Source organism: Cotesia typhae, unplaced genomic scaffold (assembly GCF_013202065.1).
Source record: "Cotesia typhae breed Kobodo isofemale line unplaced genomic scaffold, CoteBio_Ctyphae scaffold_152, whole genome shotgun sequence".
Taxonomy (NCBI): domain Eukaryota; kingdom Metazoa; phylum Arthropoda; class Insecta; order Hymenoptera; family Braconidae; genus Cotesia; species Cotesia typhae.
Window position 1 is genome coordinate 3,628,698 of NW_027423776.1, and position 14,983 is coordinate 3,643,680.

Sequence of the window (14,983 nt, forward strand, 5' to 3'; positions counted from 1 at the left end):
AAAAAAAAGTGAAGACATTAAAAATCACATTAGTTTATTTGAAAGGAATCGCGATAAAAATGAAGATGTTAGAAGTGCAATTATATTTCGATGGCTCCCTTCACTTTTACCTAATCCTGCTCTTTTAACTTTTCGTGATAAGTCAACGTGGCGACCAACCAAAGAAGACGTAACTGAAGGGTTTCTTTTGCATGTTAAGGATGAACACACGTTGAAGGTCAAATTGAAAACTAGAAAAGCTAAGCTGAAAAAATTTGGTTTATCAGAACAGCCATTGTCTGTTCTCATTGGAGAATCTTTAAATAACATTACAAAGCGTTTAGTCATCATCAACGACGTTAAATACGTTGCCAACTCTACAATCGAATGCGTTGATTTGACTTTTAAAAGCTTTTACAGCTTACAATTAGAATTTTCTCGAGAAGCTGCTTATCCGTGGATATTCTTGAAAGATGCTATCTATAAGATTACTTGTGACGATGATGTAGTCATCCCTCCACTTGATACGTTTATTAATGATTTGGATCGAGCTGTTATTTCATAACTAATTGATTAATTTATCAAATTAATGTATTTTTAATTTAAGAAATGGATATTAATACTAATTCAGACGGAAGTAAAGACTTTTACAATAAGTTATTAAATGCTACTTTAAAGCTATATGGCACCTCAAGTATTGCTTTCAATCAAGTAGATTATATTTTTGATATGATTCAGACACTCTTTAAGTTAGAACATACGAATATAAAAAATACCTTACAGCGTAATGCAGATAATGATAAAAGTAAACAAATTAGTTCTAATGTCTTAAGTATTTATAATTCATCAGAAAATTCTCTTAAACAATTTAATACTGAATATCACCGTCTTCAAGTTTTACAGAAAAATAAATCCTACATACCCCCAATTGAGTTTTTTATTGGTAGTAGGTGTGCAACTTTAAAAAGAGATAGTGAAGGAAATCTTAAATCTAGGCCTAAAACTGTGACAGGACTTTTATTTCCATTACGAGCAATGTTTAAGAAGGTTTTTGAATTGCCAGGCATATATGAGAGCGTTCAACATTACAAGCAAGAATTAGAAAAAAATAAAAATATAGTAACGAATTATATTCAAAGTATTAACTGGCAAAAGAAAATTGCGAACTTTCCATCAAAAAATGATGTGCTTCCTCTTCTTTTATTTAGTGATGATTATGAAACCGGAAACTGTCTAGGTAGTCATGCTGACTCTAATAAGTTATGTGGTACATATGTATCAATCGCTTGTTTTCCACCACATTTACAATCATTAAATTCAATATTTCACGCGCTTATATACTATTCTAAAGATCGACAAGAGTATGGAAATTTTGCAGTTTTCAGAACTTTAATACAGGAACTACAGTTTTTAGAAACCACAGGGGTAGAAATTAATTTACGTAATAACGTAAAAAGGACCATTTACTTTAAACTTGGTCTCATTTTAGGCGATAATTTGGGCTTACATTCTATTCTCGGTCTTGTTGAAAATTTTAATTCATCTTACTCTTGCCGATTCTGTAAGATGGATAGTGTTCAGCGTTCTTTGGCAACTTTGGAGGATCCAAGATTAATACGTGACAATAACTCTTATGATACTGATGTTAGTTTGAAAGATCCTAGCTCTACCGGTATTAAACAAAATTGTATTTTTAATCGTTTATCTAGTTTTCACATTTTCGACAATGTAGTAGTGGATATTATGCATGACTTTATTGAAGGAGTTATGCACAGAGATATGCACGATATTTTAAATTATTATATTAACACAGTAAAACTTTTTTCTCTCGTAGAATTGACTCATCGGATTAAATTGTACGATTTTGGTGAGTTTGATATTAGAAATAAACCACCTGAAATTTTGGTAAGTCATTTAAAGTGTGGATCACTGAAAATGTCTGCAGGTGAAATGCTGACATTTGTTCGCCACTTCGGTATCATAATGGGTCATCTAATACCAGATGAAGACATTGTCTACAGGCTTTATTTAAACATCCTTGAAATTCTCGATATCATCTTATCACGATCAGTTCATAAACAATGTCGAGGATTACTGACATCTTTGGTATCTGAGCACCATTTATTGTCAAGTAGTATTTTTAAGCGTAAATTTAAAACAAAAGAGCATAATATGATCCATTATGATACCGTAATGCATGAATCTGGTCCATTAATCAATTTTTCTGGCATGCGCTGGGAAGCGAAACATAAAGAGTCTCGACTATTAGCTTCAGTGTCTAATTCATGAGTAAATGTGTGCTATACTCTTGGTGTTAAACATCAGCTTAAATTTGGCTATTTTGTCCAATCACAAACCATGTTTCCTGCGGAATTGTTAACTGGTGTCTTAACACAAGTTTTGATTAACCAATTACTTTCATTAGATAAAAATGATTCTATAACAATTCATAAATTTTCTAATAAAAAAATTAACACGTATGATTTCATTGAAAAAAGAGGAATTAAATACAAACCAAAAATGACCTTATGTATTTCTCACGGAGATTATAAACTTAACTTTGGTACTATTAAATATGTAATGATTGAGCAAAATGTTATTTATTTCATTTATGAAAAATTAAATACAGTTTTTGATAGTCATCGTCATGCCTTTCAAATACTAAGTTCTAAACAAGATAATTATATTATAAGTTATGATGATTTAGTAGACTTGTATCCCGTATCTTTAATTCAAAACTCCGATAAATATTATATTTTACTACATTACTTAGCCTAAAATATTGTATAATAATGTATTCTATCAGTTATCACAATAAAATTCGTTATTTGTAATTTATATTATTTTTATTAGTAATACTTATAATCCAAATATTAATCAGCTGTACACTGATAGAAGTATTATTTTCAATTTAAGAAAATTTCTTAATAGTTAACCAATCATTAATTAGAGACTATTTTTTACCTTTGAACAAATATTTTTTACTATTGAAAATAATTTGTTAGTATTAAAAAAATAATAAGCAACAAATTTATTAAATATTAACAAATCATATTTAATAATAATAAATATTTATTTATAGTGCTAAAAATGGTCTCTAATAAATTATTTGTTAATATGTAAGAAATTTTTTCTAATCTTAAAAAATCTTTCTATCAGTGTAACTTATTTTAAATTGATCGATTTCAAGTTAATTTAATATTCGTACACTGTCAAAAATGTTTTGGATTCTGTGTAGTGTACATGACTCGATGTTACAGAGTAAAATTCTTCTTGAAGGGAATTTAATTCTCTATAAAAATATCAGACATAATTTTTTTGTATTTTTTCTATTATTAATCATAATAATAATTTTTTTTAATCCAAAAATTTTTACACTGTCGCTTTACATCGTACGGAGTTCTCGGAGTCCATTTTTACCCCAAATTTTTTTATAATGTACAGTCACTTTTAGTTTTTATACATTTTTTTAGGATCATATTAACCTCCTAATTTTTGTTTATTAGTAGATTTCATAGAAATCTAACTATTGTATTTGTCCTCATGACGCAATTTTCAAAAAATTTTGCTTGTTTCTCGGTCAGCTCGACAAACTGAGTCCGAAAACACATCTCGTTTAAAAATTTATATATGTATGTATTTATATATATACGATATAACGCGGCTTGTCACGACGATAGCGTCTTCAATTCTTAATAGATCTTAATGAAACTTTGAACACTTCTTTTTTTTCAGATTTTTGAAGATCAAGTTCGAAGCTGAGCTCAATCGGTCGAGTAGTTTAGAAATAGGAGGATTTTGAAATTTTCAAATTTCAAAAATTTCAATTTCACTTACATTCATACGTGAATAACTTTTGAATGCTTCAAATTTTTTAAGATCTATAAAATGCATTTTAAAGCTCATTAAATAAGCTGTAATTTGACCTATATAAAGTATAATAAATCTCATTATTACGCCTTTTTTTGCTACAGTCTTTATGGAGTACATGAAATTTAGCTTTTGCATTCGTTGTATTCTGTTTTTTTTGTAGTAGATTTCACAAAAATCTAACTATTGTATTGGTCCTCATGGAGTATCATGTAGTTTAAATATTTATTCACTTAATAAAAAAAATAATGTGAAATCTACTTCCATTTCGGCTGCCGAATGGCCTTTTTTTTATAACATAATTTATTCACATGTCAAACAATGTCCGGACAGTAATAAAAATCTTTTATATGTCTAAAATAACGATACGATCATCATTTTAACAATACGCAATAACAAAACGTGGTATAGTTGAATTAGCTATACGGTGTATCATGAAGATAGATAACTATATTCCGTATGGCTAAAATAGCTATACAGATCCTCATTCTGACAAAATTTTTCTCTCCGTGTAAGGCTAGAATATTCGAATTTTAAAACAGTAGCCAAGGTACCATACTTTTATTCAGTCTCGGCTACCTGCTATCTATTAGTTCCGCCTTTTGAGGACAATGAGAAAGCCTTAGTTTTCTTACTCTTACATGGGCGAAATTAAGATCAGATGAGTCAAAGCACCAATCAGAATGATACTAAACGACATCGCGGTCTTTTCTCGTTTATTTTTTTCAATCCATGTTTTCGGTATACGAAGAGACTTAAAACCCCTCTACACCATTGTCACCACTGTTTCATCTTACCTTGATACCTTTCTACAATGTTCTAACTGATTCAACTAACCAATTTGTTATTATAGAAAAAAATATGTTTAACCTTCTAAAAATGCTTTTAGAAATTATTTATGGTCCAAACTCAACCAATTTCTAAAAAAAACTATGATCTACTTGCTTTAGATAATTATAGGAATTTTCCAATCATCCTTTAAAAAGAAACCTCTTCAAAAACGAATTAAAAAGAAACATTATAGTAAATGAGTTTTACAATTTTAAAGAATAACCGTGATGCTGTCCTTTTTGAAGATTTAATTTAAAACTATTATATCATAGAAACTTTATTTTCGAAGTATGCAAACCACCAAAGAATGACATTACTTCTCCTAAAGCAACTTCTCTTCCATTGCCTTGCTCAAAATTAACCGCGGGACTACCAACAAATATAATTGCGTCTCATCTCTCTGAATGAGGCTGTAAAAATTCTAGATTGAGGGGACGTAAAGCGATTACCTGAGTCATGGTTATTGGGTGGATAAACGATCTTCACCGTGTATAAAGTCCAGAAATTTAGCTAGCAACGGGGTATCAAATCAGTCTAAGTCTTGAACTCATCTAAATTATTCTAAAACCATTCGCAAACGAACTATATTTAAAATTTCGAACTATTTTTTAATATTTCGAGAAAATGCGACAGTTCAGTTTTCATTTAATCTCGAGTCTCTGTAAATTTCCTGCTGTAATACCTTTTTCTCAGATAGAAGAAATTAAGAATTATATTGCGACTAGACGTATTCCTAAACATAAATTTTACGAAAGAAATTGTAGGACGAGTTTAACTGACGACCCTCACCCGATCCAAATATTTTATTCATTTTCATCGAATTCTCTAGCATTTAAATTCAACGAGCTACGACGATCTATAACGAGTAATCTAGTTGCCAACGTTTAAAATTTTTCGAGGTTCCCATATCTCTTTAGAACTCGGGTCATTATAAAATATCAGGGCTATAGTTTAAACCAGTTAAACAAGTAAACCAGCTTAACTAATTAGCTAACCATCAGCTTAGCTGGTTAACTTAAATTGGGTGTTCGAGTTTTGACAGAAAGTAACAAAATACAAAATAAAGAAATTGCTAAATTTGTTAAAATTACGAATGGAATATGTCATCAGATGATTCGAACACTATTACACTTATGATAATATTGATGAAACCATATATATTATTTTGGTACCATTTAACTCTAAAGAACGATACAAGTTCGGACGGTTCCCTGCGTATTTTTGATTTTACAATTGTTTAGCAAAAAATCGTGTACTGGGGCAAAGTGGTTACCTACTTGCGCTGCTCTGATCCAATTCTATATTTATTTTGTCATACAAAATTATCAAGTAATACGTAAATATAATAAAAAAGCGGAAATACATTCTTGATTGAAAACTTATTTAAATGATTGTAATGCCTAAAAATCTTTTTTTTATGTTAGCTAAATACAAAATTTTATTATCAAAATTAGTTTTATCATTAGATTCATCTATTTGTAGTGCTTATCCGCTTTGGGCTAAGGGGTAGGGCAAAGTAGGTTTTTAGACTATTTTTATTTTTTATTAATAAAAAATTCTTATGCCCAAACTAAGACAATATTTCTATCTACTATTGAAGTTCGATCACTACTGTGTCAGATAGAATAATATTCGTTAGTAAGTCGAAGAAAAACTAAAACTTTTAGCCCTTCTTCATTAGCTTACCCGCTTTAGGCCACCTCCCCTATAAATCAGGCATCATCTCAAAAATTGAAAGTAATATTATTACTAGCTTGAAATCAATTTAACATACAAGTAATATTAATTTCTTATATTGACATTATTGTTGTATCGCACACTCACACTTCAAAGTCTAAATTGCACTAATTAATTTTTAGATATTAAAATCAACTTATAAATTGAGCTTGATTTTTTTTTTTAATTTAAATCAATAAGAATTTCTCTTCTAGAATTATTTAAAAACCTTATAAAATTTTGTAGCATCTTGTCGAATAAAAACAAACATTCTGCTATCGTGATCAAGGATAGTCTATATTATAATTTAATCCTCTAATTAAAAATACAGTGTCGTAGTTTGTATCGTAACATTTGTAATGCCGTCTACTACTCGCATCGCAATTTTGAGTACGAACCTGGAAATAAAAAAAGTCGTGAAATATAGTGAACGAAATGACAACATAAAGATGACACTACTAAAAAGGTAAAGTCACTCTCTGTATATACATGGATCCATATAAAAAGGTACAAAAGATGTTGGTAAAACACGCTTCTCTATAAACTCTCTGCGACCACTCAGAACTCCCAAGTGACACGCTCTTGGTTGACTCTCAACTAAACTTGTCTTATACGTGCAACACACGCTCTAACGCGTCTCAAGAAGAAGACGAGGCCATTACGTCATACTCGAGTGTCCTGAAGACGTTAAAGAATCTACAAGAAACGAGATAAAGAAAGTCGAAATATATATGCGGGAGAAAAATTCTAACAAATTGTCAGACTTTAAACTACATAAAATTTAACCACTTTTTCACATACTTTTTTATTTCTTCATCTTAAATTGTAGTACCTATTATTCTTTTTCTTTTTTTATCAGCATAACTTTTCTTATAAACTATTTTCAGTTTATCACAAGCAGGCGAGAACCCATAAGCTTTGTCAGATGAAAATATTTCCATACGTGAAATATGTCATTCAAAGAATGAAAAGAGAACATGCTCAGCCAGCGATATAAGTAAACTAGATTGCACCTATATCTATATATTGTATTTTATTGTGTAGTATAGCATCAGTATATGTGTATCTTGGTAATCGAATTTGTTACTCGGACCTTAACGCTTTCAGTATCTCGTCCCAACGATGCTCTCAGAGGGACAATAAACCGAGAACGGTGAGACATTACTCGGCGTCCATGATACGAAAAAACTAGTTTACCTCTTTTCTACTTTGTTTTTTATTTCGTTAATCTATACACTCTGATATTGTTTTATTTTATTTTATTTCACTCTAGATTTTTTATTACATTTACAGCTTTTTATTTTTCCCCAACAAATATTTTATGCGCCTCGGTAGTGCATTCAAATTTTCTAGGCTATAATGCATGACCTGTCTCCGCGTAACGCGTCTTTTCTCCTTCATAATTCATAAGTTTTTACGTTCTCCGCTGCACTTATTGTCTGATAACACGTACCAACGAGATTGATGATAGCAATCAAATCATTTATAATAGGATTTTTTCTAGATTTTATATTACCTTTGTTAATTCAAAATACCAAGATATCACCAAGAAAAATCCTTTAAACGTAACTGGAATATTAAACATTCATGAATTGTAATATTCCACGACTATTGTGCTCGAATTAGGGATTTTTATTTTTGAATCTAGCTAACGGGTTTTATGGCACATTTTATTAAATCATTCGACCGTGCATATCATAAGAAATAGGTGATTATAGTGCTCGAAATATTAATTGATATTATGCTGAAAAAAAAAAAAAAAAAAAAGGTTTTTTCAGCTTACATTTCAGGAAATTTGCTTATTTAAAAAGCGTAAATTTTTCATTTTGTTGGTTAATTTTTGTCTTAATTTAAATAATGAAAAATATTCTACAAAGTCAAAATATTTGTGCTTGATGATCACTTATGAAAAAATCACTAAATTATTTGATCAGCTGATAATAAATATCTAAATCCAGATTGGTAAGTTAAGTAATTAAGTAATTAAGAATTTTTCAACATTTTAGGATTATATGGTCATCACTAGATGTTGCTCTCAATATCCTCCTCTACGGAAAAAAAATAGGTGCTACAACAGTATGCAGTTGTTACGGTCTCATGTTACACTAATTGCAAATTTTTAAACCATCAGACCACAACTCCGCTATACCGGTGGCAAGCCCGGGGCCTTTTTCTTTCAGGGAGGGGAAGGAGGAGCCGGAGGAGTAACAACCTCGTTAAAAAACCAGGGCTCATCTGGCTCCGGATGATAGCACCCTGTAAGGGCTCCTGGCTAGGGTTACAGCTACTCTTTTGGTTTATGGAAATGAACACCACAAACACAAATCAGTTTACGGTGCAGGGGAGGGATACCCCAGTACCGGCGGCAAGTAGTTTGCAGACGGGCTGCTTGTCGTCGTTAGCCAGCGACCGTTTGGACGGAGGGGTGGACCCCATGGCCCCCCCGTCTAGTTCAGCTACTGGGAGTACGAAAAAGGAGATGGCCGCTCTTCTCGACGAGAGGGACGAGGCCATTGGAAAGGAGGACCGGCTTCTGGAAGAACTGCAGGAGCTAATGAAGGAGGTGCTTGCCACTATAAGAGTGAAAAGAACAGTACCCACGGAGGTGACAAACAGGGTCAAGGAGGCCCAGAGGTTGTTACTGGAGACTCTCATCAACCGTGGGTGCTGGAAACAAAAACAACGGCTACTAGCAGACAGGGAGGCGGAAGAAAGGCAGTTGCTGCTCGAGCAGCTGATGAACCAACAATCAACCTCGCAGCAGCACGAAGAGCTTACGCCAGCCCCAAAAAATAAAAAGAGACCGGCACCCAGCCCACCAATTGGACCGGAAAAAATGTACTGCGGCAACCGGATGGCAGCATCACAGTCGTCACGGCAAAGGGGAAGAGGCAGCGTACTGATAACGAGGGTAAACGAGCTGCAGACCTCCAAACGCAGGTAAAGACGGGTGACATGAACCAGAAGAAACTGGAGGAGGAACCATTCCAACTGGTGGAGGGGAAGAAGAGAAAGAAGAAGAAGAAAAAGAAGGCAGAAGAGGCAGTTAAACAGGCAGCTGTGATAAAGCCAGCAGGACCAGGGACAAGAACTGGGGGACCAGGACCAGGACCAGTACGGACCACAGCATCAAAGGACGAACGCAGGCCAAGGAGGAAACAACGACCGGAGGCAGTACTGATTAATCCAGGTACGTCCGGGTCTTCTGCTGAAGTACTGAGGGCTTTGCGCTCGGGACTTCATCCGGAGGAGTTGGGCTTGGGGATTAAGGCTGTGAGGACTGCCAGAAAAGGTGGTCTTCTTATCGAGTTCGAGGGATCTGTAAAGGATCGTGCGACGCTTGGTAAGAGGATTACTGAGGTAGCCGGAGTAAACGTGGAGGTGCGCCATCTTGCCCCTACCGCTACGGTGGTGGTGGACGGGCTGGACGCCGCTACGACGGTTGAGGAGGTCAGGAGGCCTTGGGAAATGCCATCGATGGGACCGTGGACGGTCTCAACGTGTCAATCACGAAACCCAATAAATGGGGAGGCGTCCGCGCTTTCATCGAGGCTGGACTCGGGACTGCTGCGACCTTGGAGGCCTTAGGCAGGGTCAGGGTTGGCTGGGTGATGGGCCGAATACGCCGCTGGGAACGACTTGACCGGTGCTACCGATGTCATGGACTGGGTCACTTAGCTGGCTCGTGCAGGGCGGAGGAGGACCGAAGCAGTTGTTGCTGGCGATGTGGTGAAGCAGGTCATCGGTCAAAAGCCTGTACCAAGACTCCGTGCTGCCATCTCTGTAAAACGGTGGGAAACGGGCGAGCCTTTGATCACGTGGCAGGTTCTGGACGGTGTACGACATATCGGGAGGTGCTCCAAAAGAAAAATGGCTAAGGTGCTGCAGGTAAATCTACATCGGTGCAAACTTGCCCTTGATCTACTTTACGCTAGAAATCGTGACAACGGAATGGATATTGTTCTGGTATCAGAGCAATACCATTCTGTGTCTGGGGCCAAATTGGTACTGTGACCCTACGGGCACAGCGGCAATTTGGATTCCGGATCGAAGTCGCCTTTCTGTGCGTGATGGTGGATCGAGGGATGGCATTGTGTGGGTTGAGACACCAGCAGTTACCTTCGTGTCATGTTATTTCACCCCCAGCGAGCCTATTACGGATTTCCGAAAGAAGGTTGACAATCTCGAGCGAGTAGTCCGCCATCTTGAAGGAGAGATAGTGATAGGTGGTGACTTTAACGCAAAGTCCATCGATTGGGGAATGGAATATAGTGACACGCGGGGTGATGAGCTCCTGGACATGATGGCAGGTTCCGATCTTGTCATTATGAATAGGGGAAATACACCCACTTTCCGGAGAGCTGGCGTGCGTTGGTCGATCTTAGACCTAACGTTTGCTACTCAACGGATTGCGGGAGAAATCTCAGACTGGGCTGTTCTGGAGGAGTATACGGCCAGTGATCATCAATATATTTCGTATACGGTCAACAGTGTGAGGGGTAACCCACCTACTGTGCCGGAGCGACAAATGAAGCAAACAGGATGGAGAGTGTCACTCCTGGATGAGAGCGCATTCCAAAATGCGGTCTCAGATAGAATTGACGCGCTTCCTGACTCATTTGCAGAGTCGCGCGAAAATGTTGAGTCACTGGTTGGACAAACGATGGATGCGATTGTTGCAGGGTGCGACGCTGCTATGCCTCGCCGTTCCGCAAGCTATCGTAGGAAGCCAGTTTACTGGTGGACAGCGGAGATTGCGCTGCTCAGGGCTGAGTGTTTGCGTCTTCGGAGGCAAGCACTTAGGTCGCGAAAACGAGATACTGGGCAGCAAAAGAACGAAGAGTACAAAGCGGCGAAGAAGCGACTCGTCACGGAGATCAAGGCGAGTAAAGGGAGGTGCTGGAAGGCGATCTGCAGAGAAGTGGATGATGATCTATGGGGCAACGGCTACCGGATCGTCACTCGCAAATTTGTTGGTCGCGGTTCAGTAGCTCCTATGGAACCCGATAGGATGGAGGAAATAGTACAAACCCTGTTTCCCGAGCGCGAGGAACGGGTATGCACTCAAAGTGCAATATCCGATGACGAGTGCCCACTTTTCACAGCAGTGGAGCTGCGGGCAGTTGTAAAGTCTCTCAAGGTAGGTAAGGCTCCGGGTCCTGACGGCATCCCCGTCGAGGCCTATAAGGTCCTTATAAAAAAGCATGAACAACTGCTCCTTGATACTTTCAACGCCTGCATCTCGACTGGAATCTTTCCGAAAAGATGGAAACTGCAACGGTTGGTTCTGTTAGATAAAGGTAAGGGGCCGCCCTATACACCTTCGTCCTACAGACCACTGTGCATGTTGGACGTCGCAGGAAAGATTTTTGAAGCCCTTATCAGGAATCGACTGCGGAAAGAAGTGACCGATGCCGGTGGCCTGGCTGAAAACCAACATGGCTTTCGTCCGGGTCGCAGCACAATTGGTGCCATTTCGGAAGCGCTTTCATTTGCTCAACAGGCCTGGACGGGTCATCATCGTTGCCGTCCAGTATGCATCATGATGACGTTTGACGTCAAGAATGCATTTAATTCGGCAAGATGGCCGGATATAATGGGGCGCTTCGGAAATTAGGTCTATCGGAGTATCTCATCCGCATCATAAATGATTACTTAAGTGATCGTTACTTGATGTATGAGACAACTACAGGACAAGCCATGAAGAAGCTGAGCGGAGGAGCAGCTCAGGGTTCCGTCCTCGGACCAGAACTCTGGATTATCCTCTACGATGCGCTTCTGCGCCTAGACCTACCGAGTGAGGTTAAGTTGGAGGGATTTGCTGACGACGTAGCAGCGCTAATGCTTGCGCGGAATGAAAACGAAGCGCAGGGATTGGTGCGGCTTGTTGCAGTTTCAATCAACGCGTGGCTTAACGACCACGGTTTATCGCTGGCCACGGCGAAGACGGAGGTCGTGGTACTCACAACTCAGAGGTGGTTTCCGTGTCCTTTCCAGACTCTTGTTGTGGATCAATACATAGAGAGTCGGGGGGCTCTGAAATACCTTGGAGTGACGATTGACTCGAAACTAACGTTTCGAGAACAGATTGTCAGTGCGGCCACTAAGGCATCAGCGATGGTGGCGAATCTTTCCCGGCTTATGCCGAATATCGGGGGACCAAGGAGCAGCCGCCGACGAGCTCTCATGAGTGTTGCAAACTCGATCATGCTCTATGGAGTAGAGATATGGGGGGAGGCACTCAAAGTAGAGAAATATCGTAGGCAACTGGCATCGGTACAACGGAGAGGTGCGCTGAGGATAGCTTGCGCCTATCGAACAGTCTCGGAAGCAGCCGTGTTGGTCGTCTCAGGTGTGGTTCCAATCGACCTTCTGGGTTTCGAGAGGAGACGGATTTGGGACGCCCGACGGGCTGGCGAAGGATCTTTGATGGACGTGAGAACCCGCGAACGGGAGGAGACTTTTGCGCTCTGGCAAGAGCGCTGGGCAACTGGGGAGACAGGACGTTGGACTTTTAGGCTCGTTGGGCAGATCCGTGGCTGGGTATTGAGGGATTGTGGCGAGGTAGACCACTATCTCACACAGTTCCTCACTGGTCATGGACAGTTCAACGCCTACCTGCATCGTATGGGGATCCGAAACGATCCCTACTGTGTTTACTGTCCGGGAGTTGCTGACTCTGCTGAGCACACCTTTTTGATTGTCAACGTTGGTCTGAAATACGGCTGCGATGGCAGGAAGAAAAGGAAGTGCCACAAAGGCCCGAAGACGTCGTTCCTTGGATGCTGGCATCAACGAACAACTGGACGGCTATGACGAGATATATAAGAGAGGTCCTGCTGGAAAAGAGGAAAGAGGAGAAAGAAATAGAAGTGGAGGAATAAGAAGAAGCGGAGGATTAAGCTGCAGGAGCAGCATGGAGGGAGCCTGGTACTGCGAAGTAATGCTAACGCGGTCCCGCAGTATCAGGTACAAGAGAGGGAGGGTTTTAGTGAGTAAAAATCTCACACTACCGGCAACCAACATCATCAACATCTGGCCGGTGTCTTTTGAAGATTTCCCTCCTCTCGCCCAAAAAAAAAAAAAAAAAAAAAAAAAAAACCATCAGACCACGTGCTCTTTCGCGTATTCCACGATAAGAAATTCGCAACAAAAGGGGGGTTCGAGGTTCGGGGTTTCGCACAGAATTCGAACTTCTAATGGACGAATAATTTACGACCATCGACGGTTCCCAAAAAATCGCCTTATATGGGCATATTCATGAAACATTACATTATAAGAAAGCGCTTTGTTTAGCTACGTGACCAAATATCGTTGTCTAATGGCGGAGTTGCGAGTATAAAAACTGCAACCGCGGAAACTAGACCAGCACTCATCGCGAATTTTTGGCAACCCGCGGAACGGTTCGCGATCATTAAAATTTGTATATTTGTCTAAGTTGAATTTAATCGAGTGCGCCTAAATTCAATAAACAAGCCATCGGCTTTAATAAATAAATAAAAGGAAAATATAACTAAATTCATTTTAAACAATTATTTTTAAGAGAAAAATATAATAATTATTTTCTCTTCTCACAGTACACGACCGATAAGCTAACTGTTTTTCTTTGCTTAAGATCCAATCTAGTTAACATTGATAAAAATAAATATTTTAAACTAAAGGTATTTTGAAAGTGGAAAGTATATAACCACACAGGTAGAAATAAACCCTAGAACAGCTGCTCCGGTTATCAGTACAAAGATTTTTTAAAGAAAAAAAGATATATCACTAATTACATATCGACCATCGAGCCGAAAGATCGTTTACCGAAATAAACCCTCGGAAATACAAAAAAATACTTAGTTAATACGTGTTATCTTACATAAGCAAACAATCCATTAGACGGAAAAGTTTAACACAGATCTTATAGTTTCAAAAGAAAATTTATTCGTAATAGCGTGTATAACAAAAAAAGAATATAATAGAGAAGGATTACCAAAATACACGAACGACTATACGAAAGCCGCGACCGGCGTTCAAAGATAAGAATATTGATATGAGTACTACTAGAAGATAAATTGTATCGCATAATCTTATTCTAACTTATAGGAAAATTCAATTAAATTAATAACGTTTGATAATAATTATCTCTTTTTCCCGTACGGGTAATTCACATGGACACTAAGACTTAGCTTATCAAAAATTTGGATAAAGAAACTTACGGACCTATAAAATCAAATCCGAACCACCGTCGTTATCATTTCTCCCGATAGTACAATCGGTAGTCTTTCATAACACTTTAACCGAGTGACAAATTGCCATCCAGTCAACTAATTAATAGTGTTAATTAAAATATAAAAAATAAATAAATTTATTCAACAGTTATTTAGTCGTTCACCGTTAATTGCGAATCGTAAAAAACCTTTATACTACCCTATCCAACATTGAGTATTATTAAAACACGTACATAGTACAAATCACGTTAGTCATTGAATATAGACTTTTCGGCGCCAAGTATCTGAACGAGGGTCCAACAACAACAACAAGTCACAAATCCAAACCAGGTATATGTCATTTTCTTTCTTTGTTTTATTCATTTAAAGTCCTC

General features: G+C 37.7%; 1 protein-coding gene across 1 annotated transcript; it reads left to right on the forward strand.

Annotated features, from left to right (window-relative positions):
- Positions 1 to 588: 588 nt before the first annotated feature.
- On the forward strand, positions 589 to 2,268 carry LOC141535999 (uncharacterized). The gene has a single exon (XM_074256191.1). The coding sequence runs from the start codon at positions 589 to 591 to the stop codon at positions 2,266 to 2,268; it is 1,680 nt and encodes a 559-aa protein (XP_074112292.1).
- Positions 2,269 to 14,983: the final 12,715 nt, after the last annotated feature.